Source organism: Ascaphus truei, chromosome 3 (assembly GCF_040206685.1).
Source record: "Ascaphus truei isolate aAscTru1 chromosome 3, aAscTru1.hap1, whole genome shotgun sequence".
Classification (NCBI taxonomy): Eukaryota; Metazoa; Chordata; class Amphibia; order Anura; family Ascaphidae; genus Ascaphus; species Ascaphus truei.
The window spans coordinates 9,321,467-9,338,811 of NC_134485.1; the positions used below are offsets into that span (position 1 = coordinate 9,321,467).

At 47.4% G+C, this 17,345-nt stretch overlaps 1 protein-coding gene across 2 annotated transcripts in view; it reads right to left on the reverse strand.

Moving 5' to 3' along the window:
* CREG1 (cellular repressor of E1A stimulated genes 1) overlaps positions 1 to 10,108 on the reverse strand; it is a 37,509-nt gene extending 27,401 nt beyond the window's left edge. Inside the window, exon 1 of one of the 2 annotated variants that reach the window (XM_075593616.1) lies at positions 9,787 to 10,104. In XM_075593616.1, the coding sequence (XP_075449731.1) occupies positions 9,787 to 10,062 (276 nt within the window). In that variant the 5' untranslated portion in view covers positions 10,063 to 10,104. Of the gene's footprint in view, positions 1 to 9,786 lie in introns of both variants that reach the window. The other variant, XM_075593617.1, reaches the window with a different exon arrangement.
* Positions 10,109 to 17,345: the final 7,237 nt, after the last annotated feature.

The window sequence follows — 17,345 nt, forward strand, 5'->3', positions numbered from 1 at the left end:
GAGATACCGCTGGACTTTTCCGTTTGGCCTGATGGTGATACGGAACGGAAGGGCCATATCTATAAAAGACCCAGGAGAAAGCGAAGAATTCCTGCATAAACTGGGACTGAAGGAGGGCCAGACACAAAGCCCCAGAAGAGAGGCACGGGAGGATCCAGAATGGAGCACCGTGGGAGCGCCAAAATCCCCCGAGGCCCGTTGAACCCCCCAGTTTCCTGAAACCAACTAAGTCCAGTTGACTACAATTACAGTTTAAAAGTTGGAGCAAAGCTTCCCACACCAGTTTGCCACTCAAAGAACTTGCCAAGATATCTGTCAATATCGCTGCCCTGCCGGTAATACCACTAAGAGGACTTCTCGGATTGCCTGGAAAAGAAAACCCAAAACCTTACCTGATGCTGCAAATGGCGACTTGAGATGGAACGCAAGACGCCCAACATGGTGCCCCAGACTGCGGCTCACAGCATGGCTTCGTTGCGGAAGTGGAGGGCCTCCAGGCGCGGGAACAGGTGAGGAGACGTCCTTCTCCGCGGGCTGACTGAAGGAAAATGGCGGCCGACGGAAATACGTCACCGGAAGTGGACCAGACGCCATCTTGGAGGTGGCAGAGGAGCAGATACGCCGGAAAGAAGCACCGGCAAGCACCGGAAGAGCACAGCACTCAATGGAAGAGGGGCACCACCGCTTTCGAGGACTTAAGGCGCTAACAGCACGAATGGCGGCATGAACAGACAAACACGGGCAAAGACACTACCCCGCAGCGGAAGCAGGGAATAATGATTCTATCCGGGAATCGGAGGGGCGGAGGGAGGGGAGACCCAATTGATTCACCAGCACTTAGCAGGAGAGCAGAGAGGCGGGGGCATAGCATGAAGGGCTAGTCAGTCATAGCCTACCATACACCACTAACGAGCAATATAGTACCCAGCACAACAGAGGGTTGGAACGTACATAGACACGGAGACAGGCAGGAAAGTACAAGAAAGGATAGCAAACAGGGGCAAACAGTTATTTTGTACAAGTTAACAGTTACACTCCAATAGTTAAAGTATTAAGCTGCACTTACAGGTAGCACGCAAAGTTACACAAAGTGGCCGTTACACTAATTCACTACTACGTTGCTTAGATAAGGGAGGAGGGGGGGAGCGCTGCCCCTCGCGAAGGCTTTGAGCATGAGTCTCCACATGGGCGTGGGAGAGACGACCCACGAGAGGCCCATGAAAGTCCCACTTAGGCCAGCCAAGAAGGATGGGAGAGGGGGAAGGAGGGCCATCCCGTACTCCATCCAGGCTGCACGCCTGAGAAGGGCAGAGAAGGAGATTGGGGGAGCTAGCTCTCGCCCAGTCCCCGGAATGTTGATATGTGTTGAAATGTTTGTTGAACTGTGTTTTTTTATGTTTCCCCAGTGTGTTTCCCCCTGTACCCCTATGCCATGGCTCCAGACTGCGGACAAGCAGAATCCAGCACAGGAACTCCCGCCACCCACATCGCTGTCACCAGAGGCTCAGACGGCTGCTTCCGCAAGAGTAAAGGTTGGGAACCACAAACATGAATAAAGGGATTACCATTATCTCACATAACGTTAAAGGTTTTAATAATCCAGGGAAACGCAGACTAGCTTTAGCTGACTATAAAAAAACAGACCCTGACATCATCCTCTTACAGGAAACTCATTTTTCTAAAACTAACTCCCCAAAATTTATCGACCATAGATATAAGAACTGGTTCTCAGCCTCAGCCACAAAAAAAAAAAGAGGAGTAGCCATTCTGGTGCATAACCGTTTGCCCCTGACGATCACGACCATTAAAAAAGACTACAACGGCCGATTTCTCATTTTAGTCGGTGAAATAAGAGGTCAACCAATCACGCTGGCAAATGTTTATGCTCCAAGTGAAGGCACGGAAGCTTTCTTAGACAGATTTTTCGCTGTACTCCGGAGAGTAGCGCAAGGTTGTGTAATACTGGGGGGCGACTTCAACCAAACCCTAGACCCTATAATGGACAGATGCACTCCGGGCGGTAAAAATAGCTCTAAGATAAGACAAACTTGGAATAGAGGGCTACATTCCAATAACCTACTAGATATTTGGCGAGAACAGCACCGCCAGGATAAAGGTTTCACATTCTACTCGCATCCCCATGACAGATTCAGTCGGATAGACTACCTGTTTGTATCAAGTAGAATGGTTTCACAGATTTCCCACACGGGCATCCACGATATTTCGTGGTCAGATCATGCACCGATTGAGCTACGGTGCACTAATTTTAGTCTGGACAGACCAGGAGCGAACTGGAAACTAAATGAAGTTTTACTAAAGATCCCCGCAATTGCACAAAACGTAGGGGTTAAAACCAGAGACATAACATAAAACACAGACAAAGCTCAGTTTTTAGCACATCTAGTGAGACTCATACACGGTACAGTGCCTAAATATATATGGATAAATATCTAATAAGTAAATGGTCAAAACGTAGGGGACAAGATCAGGGAATATTTTCAGGAGAATATAGGAAGTGTGACTTCGCAGGCTATCTTATGGGAGGCCCATAAGGCGACTCTGAGAGGAGAGCTCATGAGGATTGCAAGCAGGCGAAAGAGAGAGAAGGACAAAAAAATCAATCACTTACAAGCAGAATTAGCAGTCCTCTCAACTCGACACAAAAAGAATAAAGACGCGATGACCCTTAAGGAGTTGCTAGACACCAAAACCAAACTGAATATTTTGTTAACCTCCCGGGCTGAAAAAGAGCTGACATGGACTAAGCGGAAATATTTTGAAAAAGCAAACAGGCCAGATACCCTACTTGCCAATAAGCTAAGAGACAAAAACCAGGTCTCCCAAATTCATACAATTCGAACAAAACACGGGGACCTGACCTCGGACCCTAAAAAAATAGTCAATGAATTTAAGGAATATTACGAGACCCTATACGATGGGGCGAAGGTGGCTCACACGCCAACCACACAAACACGGCTTAAGACGTTCTTGACTGAGGCACAGCTGCCTACAGTAACCAGAGAGAAGAGGGACGCACTCCAGGCAGAATTTACTAGCGAGGAACTCCTAGAGGTAATGAAGTCATTGAAAGCAGCCAAGGCCCCAGGCCCAGATGGCTTTTCCAACCTCTATTATAAGAAATTTCGTAAAATACTAGCTCCTCATTTACTAAAACTTTGTAATTCCTTTCTGGATGGTGCCCCTATCCCGAGCTCGATGCTCCAGGCGTCAATCTCTGTAATCTACAAACAAGGAAAAGACCCAGCGGACTGTAAAAGCTACAGACCCATCTCGTTAATAAACTCGGATATAAAAATCTTTTCCAAACTATTAGCTAACCGCCTTAACCAGGTGTTGTCCAAGTTGGTCCATCCTGATCAAGTAGGGTTCATATGTGGTCGACAAGCAGCTGATAACACCAGACGGATTATTGACTTAATTGATCTGGCGCAGAAAAAACATATCCCGTCTATGGTGCTTAGTCTAGATGCTGAAAAAGCGTTCGACAGAATAGACTGGCCCTACCTGAGGGCGACGCTTGGGGCGTTCGGGCTGGGAAGGAGAATGATAGAGGCAATTCTCGCTTTGTATCAGGGACCGACGGCGAAGGTCCGACACCAGGGCTTCCCTTCGGAAGAATTCCAGATAAAGAGCGGCACCAGACAGGGCTGTCCCCTGTCACCCCTCCTCTTTGCGCTTTGTATTGAACCCCTGACGGCACACATCCGTCTCAGCCCAAATATAACAGGTATCCAAATCAGTGACCAGCCACACAAGGTGGCCCTGTATGCTGATGACGTGATACTCACTCTATCACAGCCCCTCACCTCTCTGCCGAACGTCTTCCAATTACTAGGGGAATTTAACACAATATCGGGATTTAAAATTAACCAGGCAAAATCAGAGGCACTGAATATCAATTTACCTAAGGCCACTGAGAAATTGATCACACTAAATTTTGAATTCAAATGGCAAGCCTCCTGCATCAAATATCTAGGAATAAATATCACAAAACAATCAGATACCCTTTATAAAGCGAATTACCCCAGATTAATTCGGACACTGAAGGAAGATCTCCGGAAATGGGCAGGGTACAACATATCCTGGATCGGGAAGATCCAATCACTGAAAATGAATCTCCTACCCAGGATACTATACCTATTTCAGACTCTTCCGGTCCCAATAAATAGGGAGGAGATCCTACGGTTACAGTCCGCAATGGTGAAATTTATCTGGGGTAATAAAACCCCCCGTATCAAAACTAGTATACTAATTCGACCCACTACAAAAGAAGGACTAGCGGTACCTTGCCTGTTGTCGTACTATAGAGCGGCCCAATTAACCCAAATCATCCAGTGGCATACCCACCCTATCCAGAGGCGATGGGTAGCGCTGGAGGCGGCCTGCTGTGCCCCGGTGGCACTGCAGGATCTGATATGGCTTCCAAACAAGGTCCGCAAGGACTTCACAAACCCGCTCCCCGCGGTAGTCAGCTCTTTGGCAGTCTGGGACAAAAGCAAATATAAGCACGTCTTGATGAGACAACACTCCTTGATGACCCCAATTTTGGGGAACCCTGATTTCGCTCCGGGCCTGCAGAAGAAAGATTTTATTACATGGACACAGAAGGGTTATACTCGCCTTCGACACCTGGAGGGTAGAATATCGATTAAATCGTTTGAGCAAATTAAGTCAGAAAAGTCAATTCCAAATTCAGAATTCTTTAGATACCTCCAGCTAAGAGCTTTCTATGACAAATTTCCCATCCGCGCTAAACGCACTAATTTTGAGCAGCTCTGTTCTGTTGGATCAGGAACCAAGGGACTTATCTCTACAATGTATAAAGCGGTGGTCTGTCCGACTCCTGACGCTGACGTGACATTAAAATATAGGAACAGGTGGGAAAGAGATCTAGGAGACACATTAGAGGACAAAGACTGGGATCAAATTAGCTTGGCGGCAGCTAAAAGCTCGATTTGCACGACATTAAAGGAGAACGCGTATAAAGTCCTAATGAGGTGGTATCTGACTCCAACACGATTATCAAAGTTTGTCAGAGGTTACCCCCCATTGTGCCCTAAACAATGTGGGGAGCAGGCAGACTTGCTACACATGCTGTGGGGCTGCACCAAGGTACTCCCAATCTGGGAGGAGATCAGAAATTGGCTTCAGAGAATTCTCGACTGCACGATCCCTTTGGACCCCTGGTTGTTTCTGCTGGCCAGACGCACTCAGGGGCTAAACAGGTCGGAGCACAAATTAATTGCACATTTTGCAACCGCCCTGAGGTGCGAACTCGCAGCATTGTGGAAGCAACCGGACATACCAAACATCCCAAAAATCAGAAATCGAATTTGGCACGTTTGCCGGATGGAACAGTTAACAAGTCTGGTTAACGACACCGGCACAAATTTTCTCAAAGTCTGGTCACCATGGCTAGCTCTGAACGATATCCCTGGGGTCAACGCCTCCAATATACTGCTTTAATAGTTGTAGACGCGTTCTCCTTGGATGGAGTGTAGAAGACAGGGAGACATAGACGATTATCAAAACAAGGAGATAAATAAAAGGGGCAGAGAAAAGGATAGACAAGGGCCAAGATAATCCAGAAGAGTTCAGCAACCAACGCTACGACAGCAGTCACTGTGAGATCTTGCGGATTGGCTGTCCTATAAGCCCAAGAAGTCCGGGAAGCAGCGAGAACCACAACCCCTATGTGGAGCCCAGCTGAACTGGAATCGTTCGATGGCAACCCCCTCCCCGCCCCCCCCCTTCCTACCTCCCCCCCCCCTGGTGTAGTATGTCGGTACGTCTTGTTGGTCTGTTCGTATCCCCAGTATGTCTTTTGTGAGTATAATTATAATATGAGTTGTTGTGGATACATTTGTATAAGACAATGGGTTGGAAGAAAATGTGATTATTGTACCATGCACTCAACAAAAATAAAAAAACTTTTGGTTGAAAAAAAAAAAAAAACGTCCGCTTGGACTGCTCCTATAACAATGCTGGAGTGGCCTGAAACATATTGCACAGCCCAAGGTTAGAAAGACGAGGCCCATTACTTCACACTGCATTCCTTGTCACTGCGTTGGAATGTTCAAATAAGCCGCACAGTCAGGAAAATCACAGAGATAAGCAGGCTGCTCAACTCTTCCCCTCCAATCCTCTCCAAGGGATTTGCATAACCCGTGGCATGAATATTACCAGTATGTAAAAAGTTCCTGTTTGTTAAACCTAAATCATGAGACAGTGGTACATAATGTGTTGTATCTATACCATTGGTGGTGTGATACAAAGGGGGAAATTCTATAAAACTGAAGCTCCATTTGGTCATTTTCGGGTGCAAGCTCCTATTGACTATAACAGCTATTTTTGGCAGGTAAAAGCCCTAACGGCCGCACTGAAGTATAAAGAATGACCCCATTACTGTGACGTCTAAGAACGGGCTTGCCCAGAAACCCAACACTTCCAAATCAGGTGCAGGTTCAGGAACAGATTAAATTCTAACCAAGATCACACCGTTATATGCAACGTAGAAATAAATCCCTGCTGACGTAAGGAGCCGGGTGAGCCAGTTCACTTCCAGTAGCGTTTTTTTCTCTATAACAAAAAAAATCAACTAGTTGCACTTTTCTTTATAAGTGCAGTACTGTTCCAATGTTGCAGTAGGTAGCCTTTGATAAAAAGCCTAGTATAATGCACATTTGAGACACTATGTATCAAGAGAAGGAAATTATATTTTTCTGCAATTATCATGCTGCATAGCTTTATAATTTGGACCCCAACATGGAATTGCCAAGGAGGGGTTCTGGCTCATATTGTGCTCCAAAGTCACCTGAAAATGTTGGACAGCACTCGATAGTCATACAGGTTGCCGAACACAAGGGTACAATATATTCTGGTGAATATGGCAAATAACGAACATTCATGTGCCGTAAAAACGCCAAAATTCAGAAAATTAAAACCACTCATCTCCACTGACATCAATGCAGGTAAATGTGGCGAAAAAATGGGCACCTGCATCAAGTTTGCTTAAACTCCTCTTACTTTCCAGAGACAATAAAAGGGCATCAATCAGTAAGCCATTATCACCTTACATACTTGACAAAGTTTGTATCTTTTCGTGAGCTAATAAACATTCATGAAACGTTTGTGAAGCAAACTGGGCCATCTCTCTGACATATTTTTTACAGCACTTTGATTTTAATGAAAGATCGCACTTTGAATGGTCCCAGCGTGGGCTGAGGTGATCAAGGGAGCCTTTTCTGTGTGCGATTAGTGACAAGATCATGTTGGTTCTGGTGCATGAATTGAATGGTAACGCATGGTACGTCCCTAGTGCGTGAGATTATTAGTAATCGCATATTATTGCCCTGTTGTGTAAAACAGGGGTGAGCATAGATTTGGCGGGTGGGGGGTAGGGAGGGGAAGACACAGCGGTTGCAGAGGCCCCACGCTATTCCCCAAGGCATTTAAATGAAATGCCGGAGGAATGCGATGGCTTCTGCAACTAGACTTACCGTAATTCAGTCGGCTTTGTAGAGGCGTCTTCAAATGACGCTGCAGGGTCATGTGTCTTGACGTCATGGTCGCTCCATGTCATTTGACGCTTCAGACCAGATAAGGTAAGGCACCAGGTTTGTGCACCCCTGGTGTAAAATACAGCACAGTGTCCCAGAGCAGGGGTGCGCAAACTTTTCTGTTTGCGTCCCCCCCTGTCAGCTGTCCCCCCTGCTCACGGCCCCCTTGCCATACTGGCTCTGAGCTTTGCGGCGTCATATGACGTTATGCGATGCTGCATTGTCATGGCAACGCATTGCCATTTGACCCCGCGTTGTCATGGCAGCGCGTCGCCGAAGAGGCAGCTCAGACCAGGTAAGGGAAATTTACAGAGGCCGCGCGCCTCCCCGGCATTTCATTTAAAAGCCTTGGGGAAGAGCGCGGGGCCCCTGTAACCACCGCACCCCCCCCCCCCAAAAAAAAATGTCGCGACCCCCCCACTTTGCGCACCCCTTTCCAGAATAATGTTAACACCACATTATAGTCGTAGTGTGTATTACTAATGGTAACAGAACAGGTAGCCCTTAAATGTGAAATAATTGGTAAGATAACATTGCAAACTGGAAAAAGTGCAGAGATAGTTTGGTCATATGCTTAAACCATGGGGGCTGCAACAAGGGGCTGCTTAACCACACCCCAAGGTTTAAAAGTGTATTATGATAATGTATTACAATATTATAAAATGTATTATTAATGGTTACTGGTTTGATATGTACAGCACCCACACCCAAAAATAGTTCCTGCACGTCTGGGTTAAGCCCTTCATTTGTATTCATTATATAAATTTCTATGACACCTAAACAGGACTGTTGTCCATTTAATTTAATTTAACTTCTAAAAATGACACATTCATGAAAGCAATGCCCTCAATGTTACTTTTTATAGTTGTTTCATATACTACGAAGACATGATTATGAGTCTTACCAAATTACACACTGGCCCAACTACAACCAGCGCAGTAAAAGAAACATCACACTGGAAATAGAACACATACTGCTTTTGATACACACCAATTACACATGTAATTGTAGGAATGAACCAGAGATAAAATGTCAACACTGCAACTGAGATAACAAGTAAGTGATTGTTCCAGCCAGGAACTTGCTCATATTGCTGGATATCCACAATATGTGAAATCAATCTTGGCAGAACGTCAATATAAATGAAGATAAATGTATTATATTGAGGTCATATACACCAATATTTGAATCCAATGAAGAGCCGGAAATGTTGGTGCATTAGTCCTTGATACAAACCCCTGAATGTACGTGTGTGTGTGTGTGTGTGTGTGTGTGTGTATGACAGACAATATCACTTATTCCTTCACTGCTAGGAACAAATGTGCCCCCGCTCTAACCCCCCATCTCCGCTGTAATCATCTCCCTGCCCAATGTATTGATTTTCTCACTTTCTGAATAACAAAAGAACCATTTGTTGGTCCAGGAAACGGCATCAGGCTTCCTATATTTGTAACTTTTATGTTCCTTTGTTCTCATATGAAATAACCAGTACAGCTACACATTATTTTTTGACAACCGAGTCCCAAAGATGGCATATAACGGGCAATAGCCCAATGCCTTGTGTGCTGTACAATATTATTATACCAAGATAGATCAATGACTAAGTTTCACCTAACATCGAAGCTGCACCAAAGCAATAGCACCACACAGGGTAACCCAACCACTGAGGAGCTGTATTCTCATAGTAACACCACCAAATCACCGACGGTCCCAAGACCAAATATGCCTGATTGCCGTTCCAAATGTTACCCGTCCCAAAAACCCAACAGTAACAGCATCACGGAGCATCACTGTTACCCTAACAGCATTAGTGTGGGGTCACCTTAACACGCAGGTTTAATATTGCCATGGAAACAGCATCACTTGACCTCTGACCATGACGTGTTGCCATAGTAGCAGCATCACTGAGGGCCCCCCCGAATACCCTGTTGCCATAGCAACAGGGTCACTGAGGCTCCCCTGAACTCTGAGGTGTCTTGTTGCCACAGTAATAGCATCCTGAAGGTCACCTGATCTCTGACGTGCAACATTGCCATAGCAACAGCATCACTGAGGGTCACCTGACCTCGGGCATGTCACGTTGCCATGGTAACAGCATCACTGACCGTTCACCTGACCCCTGAGGTGTCATGTTGCCATGGTATCCGCCTCACAGTGTGTCACGTTGTCCCGGCAGCCGCCAGGGCCCCTGCGCGCCGCTCCTCACCTGCAGGTCCTGCACGGAGATCTCCATGTCGGTGAGGTAGAAGTAAGGCACCCCGCTGCCGGCCCCCGGGGCCCCGTCACTCACGGAGAACACGTTGGCGAAGGGCTGGCCTCTGACCGGCTCGTGGCTGGAGATGGTGGCCAGGGCCCCCCAGTCACAGTGGTGCGCCACGAAGCGGGCCACCCGGGCCGTTTCATTGTGCGGGGGGATGTGGAGGGACACGGAGCCCGGCACCCCCAGGAGAAGGAGGCACAGCGGGAGCAGGCGGGAGGACATGGCGCAGACTCCCACAAAGGCCGCGCGAGCACACGGAGATATACCCACCGCCGAGAGGGAGGAGCCAGCATGCACGCGGGCCAATCGGAGCGCGCCTCAGCGACATCCAGCCTATGGGAACTCGCCGAGGGAGGGACGTGGGCGGGGACTACATACCGTTGTAAACAAGCCGTTGGAGTCACGAGGATATGTGGGCGGAGACCTTTAATCATCGGTCGTCATTTGATTGGCTTTTGCGTTGGATAGACAGCATTTCTCTGCTGCTACAGCCAATCAGATCGCTGAGCGAGTGCTAAGGCTCTCAGTGTATGAGATATGGGGCATAAATATACACGCTGCAAAACTGGGCCACGCGCCACCCCAGGGTAATCCCACAATGTAACTACTACTATAAAAGCAAGTGCCACCCCAGGGTAATCCCACAATGTAACTACTACTATTACAGCAAGTGCCACCCCAGGTAATCCCACAATGTAACTACTACTATTACAGCAAATGCCACCCCGGGGTAATCCCACAATGTAACTACTACTATTACAGCAAGTGCCACCCCGGGGTAATCCCACAATGAAACTACTACTATTACAGCAAGCGCCACCCCGGGGTAATCCCACAATGTAACTACTACTATTACAGCAAGTGCCACCCCGGGGTAATCCCACAATGTAACTACTACTATTACAGCAAGCGCCACCCCGGGGTAATCCCACAATGTAACTACTACTATTACAGCAAGTGCCACCCCAGGTAATCCCACAATGTAACTACTACTATTACAGCAAATGCCACCCCGGGGTAATCCCACAATGTAACTACTACTATTACAGCAAGCGCCACCCCGGGGTAATCCCACAATGTAACTACTACTATTACAGCAAATGCCACCCCGGGGTAATCCCACAATGTAACTACTACTATTACAGCAAGTGCCACCCAGGGTCATCCCACAATGTAACTACTACTATTACAGCAAGTGCCACCCCGGGGTAATCCCACAATGTAACTACTACTATTACAGCAAGCGCCACCCCGGGGTAATCCCACAATGTAACTACTACTATTACAGCACGTGCCACCCAGGGTAATCCCACAATGTAACTACTACTATTACAGCAAGTGCCACCCCGGGGTAATCCCACAATGTAACTACTACTATTACAGCAAGTGCCACCCCGGGGTAATCCCACAATGTAACTACTACTATAAAAGCAAGTGCCACCCCAGGGTAATCCCACAATGTAACTACTACTATTACAGCAAGTGCCACCCCGGGGTAATCCCACAATGTAACTACTACTATAAAAGCAAGTGCCACCCCAGGGTAATCCCACAATGTAACTACTACTATTACAGCAAGTGCCACCCCAGGGTAATCCCACAATGTAACTACTACTATTACAGCAAATGCCACCCCGGGGTAATCCCACAATGTAACTACTACTATTACAGCAAGTGCCACCCCAGGGTAATCCCACAACGTAACTACTACTATTACAGCAAGTGCCACCCCGGGGTAATCCCACAATGTAACTACTACAATTACAGCAAGTGCCACCCCGGGGTAATCCCACAATGTAACTACTACTATAAAAGCAAGTGCCACCCCGGGGTAATCCCACAATGTAACTACTACTATTACAGCAAGTGCCACCCCAGGGTAATCACACAATGTAACTACTACTATTACAGCAAGTGCCACCCCGGGGTAATCACACAATGTAACTACTACTATTACAGCAAGTGCCACCCCAGGGTAATCCCACAATGTAACTACTACTATTATAGCAAGTGCCACCCCAGGGTAATCCCACAATGTAACTACTACTATTACAGCAAGTGCCACCCCGGGTAATCCCACAATGTAACTACTACTATTACAGCAAGTGCCACCCCGGGGTAATCCCACAACGTAACTACTACTATTACAGCAAGTGCCACCCAGGGTCATCCCACAATGTAACTACTACTATTACAGCAAGTGCCACCCCAGGGTAATCCCACAATGTAACTACTACTATTACAGCAAGTGCCACCCCGGGGTAATCCCACAATGTAACTACTACTATTACAGCAAGTGCCACCCAGGGTCATCCCACAATGTAACTACTACTATTACAGCAAGTGCCACCCCGGGGTAATCCCACAACGTAACTACTACTATTACAGAAAGTGCCACCCCAGGTAATCCCACAATGTAACTACTACTATTACAGCAAGCGCCACCCCGGGGTAATCCCACAATGTAACTACTACTATTACAGCAAGTGCCACCCCAGGTAATCCCACAATGTAACTACTACTATTACAGCAAGTGCCACCCAGGGTCATCCCACAATGTAACTACTACTATTACAGCAAGTGCCACCCCAGGGTAATCCCACAGTGTAACTACTACTATTACAGCAAGTGCCACCCCGGGGTAATCCCACAATGTAACTACTACTATTACAGCAAGTGCCACCCCGGGTAATCCCACAATGTAACTACTACTATTACAGCAAGTGCCACCCCAGGGTCATCCCACAATGTAACTACTACTATTACAGCAAGCGCCACCCCGGGGTAATCCCACAATGTAACTATTACTATTACAGCAAGTGCCACCCAGGGTCATCCCACAATGTAACTACTACTATTACAGCAAGTGCCACCCAGGGTCATCCCACAATGTAACTACTACTATTACAGCAAGCGCCACCCCGGGGTAATCCCACAACGTAACTACTACTATTACAGCAAGTGCCACCCCAGGGTAATCCCACAGTGTAACTACTACTATTACAGCAAGTGCCACCCAGGGTCATCCCACAATGTAACTACTACTATTACAGCAAGTGCCACCCCGGGGTAATCCCACAACGTAACTACTACTATTACAGCAAGTGCCACCCAGGGTCATCCCACAATGTAACTACTACTATTACAGCAAGTGCCACCCCAGGGTAATCCCACAATGTAACTACTACTATTACAGCAAGTGCCACCCCGGGGTAATCCCACAATGTAACTACTACTATTACAGCAAGTGCCACCCCAGGGTCATCCCACAATGTAACTACTACTATTACAGCAAGTGCCACCCCGGGGTAATCCCACAACGTAACTACTACTATTACAGAAAGTGCCACCCCAGGGTCATCCCACAATGTAACTACTACTATTACAGCAAGTGCCACCCCGGGGTAATCCCACAATGTAACTACTACTATTACAGCAAGCGCCACCCCGGGGTAATCCCACAATGTAACTACTACTATTACAGCAAGTGCCACCCCGGGGTAATCCCACAATGTAATTACTACTATTACAGCAAGCGCCACCCCGGGGTAATCCCACAATGTAACTACTACTATTACAGCAAGTGCCACCCCGGGTAATCCCACAATGTAACTACTACTATTACAGCAAGTGCCACCCAGGGTAATCCCACAATCTAACTACTACTATTACAGCAAGCGCCACCCAGGGTCATCCCACAATGTAACTACTACTATTATAGCAAGTGCCACCCCGGGGTAATCCCACAATGTAACTACTACTATTACAGCAAGTGCCACCCCGGGGTAATCCCACAACGTAACTACTACTATTACAGCAAGTGCCACCCCAGGGACATCCCACAATGTAACTACTACTATTACAGCAAGCGCCACCCCGGGGTAATCCCACAATGTAACTACTACTATTACAGCAAGTGCCACCCCGGGGTAATCCCACAATGTAACTACTACTATTACAGCAAGTGCCACCCCAGGGACATCCCACAATGTAACTACTACTATTACAGCAAGCGCCACCCCGGGGTAATCCCACAATGTAACTACTACTATTACAGCAAGCGCCACCCCGGGGTAATCCCACAATGTAACTACTACTATTACAGCACGTGCCACCCCGGGGTAATCCCACAATGTAACTACTACTATTACAGCAAGCGCCACCCTTGGTCATCCCACAATGTAACTACTACAATTACAGCAAGTGCCACCCCGGGGTCATCCCACAATGTAACTACTACTATTACAGCAAGCGCCACCCAGGGTCATCCCACAATGTAACTACTACTATTACAGCAAGTGCCACCCCGGGTAATCCCACAATGTAACTACTACTATTATAGCAAGTGCCACCCCGGGTAATCCCACAACGTAACTACTACTATTACAGAAAGTGCCACCCCAGGGTAATCCCACAATGTAACTACTACTATTACAGCAAGTGCCACCCAGGGTCAGCCCACAATGTAACTACTACAGCAAGCGCCACCCCGGGGTAATCCCACAATGTAACTACTACTATTACAGCAAGCGCCACCCCACCCCAGGGTCATCCCACAATGTAACTACTACTATTACAGCAAGTGCCACCCCGGGGTAATCCCACAACGTAACTACTACTATTACAGCAAGTGCCACCCCAGGTAATCCCACAGTGTAACTACTACTATTACAGCAAGTGCCACCCCGGGGTAATCCCACAGTGTAACTACTACTATTACAGCAAGTGCCACCCCGGGGTAATCCCACAGTGTAACTACTACTATTATAGCAAGTGCCACCCCGGGGTAATCCCACAATGTAACTACTACTATAAAAGCAAGTGCCACCCCGGGGTAATCCCACAATGTAACTACTACTATTACAGCAAGCGTCACCCCAGGGTAATCCCACAATGTAACTACTACTATTACAGCAAATGCCACCCCAGGGTCATCCCACAATGTAACTACTACTATTACAGCAAGTGCCACCCCGGGGTAATCCCACAGTGTAACTACTACTATTACAGCAAATGCCACCCCGGGGTAATCCCACAATGTAACTACTACTATTACAGCAAGCGCCACCCCGGGGTAATCCCACAATGTAACTACTACTATTACAGCAAGCGCCACCCCGGGGTAATCCCACAATGTAACTACTACTATAAAAGCAAGTGCCACCCCGGGTAATCCCACAATGTAACTACTACAGCAAGCGCCACCCCAGGGTAATCCCACAATGTAACTACTACTATAAAAGCAAGTGCCACCCCAGGGTCATCCCACAATGTAACTACTACTATAAAAGCAAGTGCCACCCCAGGGTAATCCCACAATGTAACTACTACTATTACAGCAAATGCCACCCCGGGGTAATCCCACAATGTAACTACTACTATTACAGCAAGCGCCACCCCGGGGTAATCCCACAATGTAACTACTACAATTACAGCAAGTGCCACCCCGGGGTAATCCCACAACGTAACTACTACTATTACAGCAAGTGCCACCCCGGGTAATCCCACAACGTAACTACTACTATTACAGCATGTGCCACCCCAGGGTAATCCCACAACGTAACTACTACTATTACAGCATGTGCCACCCCAGGGTAATCCCACATTGTAACTACTACTATTACAGCAAGTGCCACCCCGGGGTAATCCCACAATGTAACTACTACTATTAAAGCAAGTGCCACCCCGGGTAATCACACAATGTAACTACTACTATTACAGCAAGCGCCACCCCGGGGTAATCCCACAACGTAACTACTACTATTACAGCAAGTGCCACCCCGGGTAATCCCACAATGTAACTACTACTATTACAGCAAGTGCCACCCCGGGGTAATCCCACAACGTAACTACTACTATTACAGCAAGTGCCACCCCGGGGTAATCCCACAGTGTAACTACTACTATTACAGCAAGTGCCACCCAGGGTCATCCCACAATGTAACTACTACTATTACAGCAAGTGCCACCCCGGGTAATCCCACAATGTAACTACTACTATTACAGCAAGCGCCACCCCGGGGTAATCCCACAATGTAACTACTACTATTACAGCAAGTGCCACCCCGGGTAATCCCACAACGTAACTACTACTATTACAGAAAGTGCCACCCCAGGCTAATCCCACAGTGTAACTACTACTATTACAGCAAGTGCCACCCAGGGTCATCCCACAATGTAACTACTACTATTACAGCAAGCGCCACCCCGGGGTAATCCCACAACGTAACTACTACTATTACAGCAAGTGCCACCCCAGGGTAATCCCACAGTGTAACTACTACTATTACAGCAAGTGCCACCCAGGGTCATCCCACAATGTAACTACTACTATTACAGCAAGTGCCACCCCGGGGTAATCCCACAATGTAACTACTACTATTACAGCAAGTGCCACCCAGGGTCATCCCACAATGTAACTACTACTATTACAGCAAGTGCCACCCCAGGGTAATCCCACAGTGTAACTACTACTATTACAGCAAGTGCCACCCAGGGTCATCCCACAATGTAACTACTACTATTACAGCAAGTGCCACCCCGGGGTAATCCCACAATGTAACTACTACTATTACAGCAAGTGCCACCCCAGGGTCATCCCACAATGTAACTACTACTATTACAGCAAGTGCCACCCCGGGGTAATCCCACAACGTAACTACTACTATTACAGAAAGTGCCACCCCAGGGTCATCCCACAATGTAACTACTACTATTACAGCAAGTGCCACCCCGGGGTAATCCCACAATGTAACTACTACTATTACAGCAAGCGCCACCCCGGGGTAATCCCACAATGTAACTACTACTATTACAGCAAGTGCCACCCCGGGGTAATCCCACAATGTAACTACTACTATTACAGCAAGTGCCACCCCGGGGTAATCCCACAATGTAACTACTACTATTACAGCAAGCGCCACCCCGGGGTAATCCCACAATGTAACTACTACTATTACAGCAAGTGCCACCCCGGGTAATCCCACAATGTAACTACTACTATTACAGCAAGTGCCACCCAGGGTAATCCCACAATCTAACTACTACTATTACAGCAAGCGCCACCCAGGGTCATCCCACAATGTAACTACTACTATTATAGCAAGTGCCACCCCGGGGTAATCCCACAATGTAACTACTACTATTACAGCAAGTGCCACCCCGGGGTAATCCCACAACGTAACTACTACTATTACAGCAAGTGCCACCCCAGGGACATCCCACAATGTAACTACTACTATTACAGCAAGCGCCACCCCGGGGTAATCCCACAATGTAACTACTACTATTACAGCAAGCGCCACCCCAGGGACATCCCACAATGTAACTACTACTATTACAGCAAGCGCCACCCCGGGGTAATCCCACAATGTAACTACTACAGCAAGCGCCACCCCAGGGTCATCCCACAATGTAACTACTACAATTACAGCAAGTGCCACCCCGGGGTCATCCCACAATGTAACTACTACTATTACAGCAAGCGCCACCCAGGGTCATCCCAC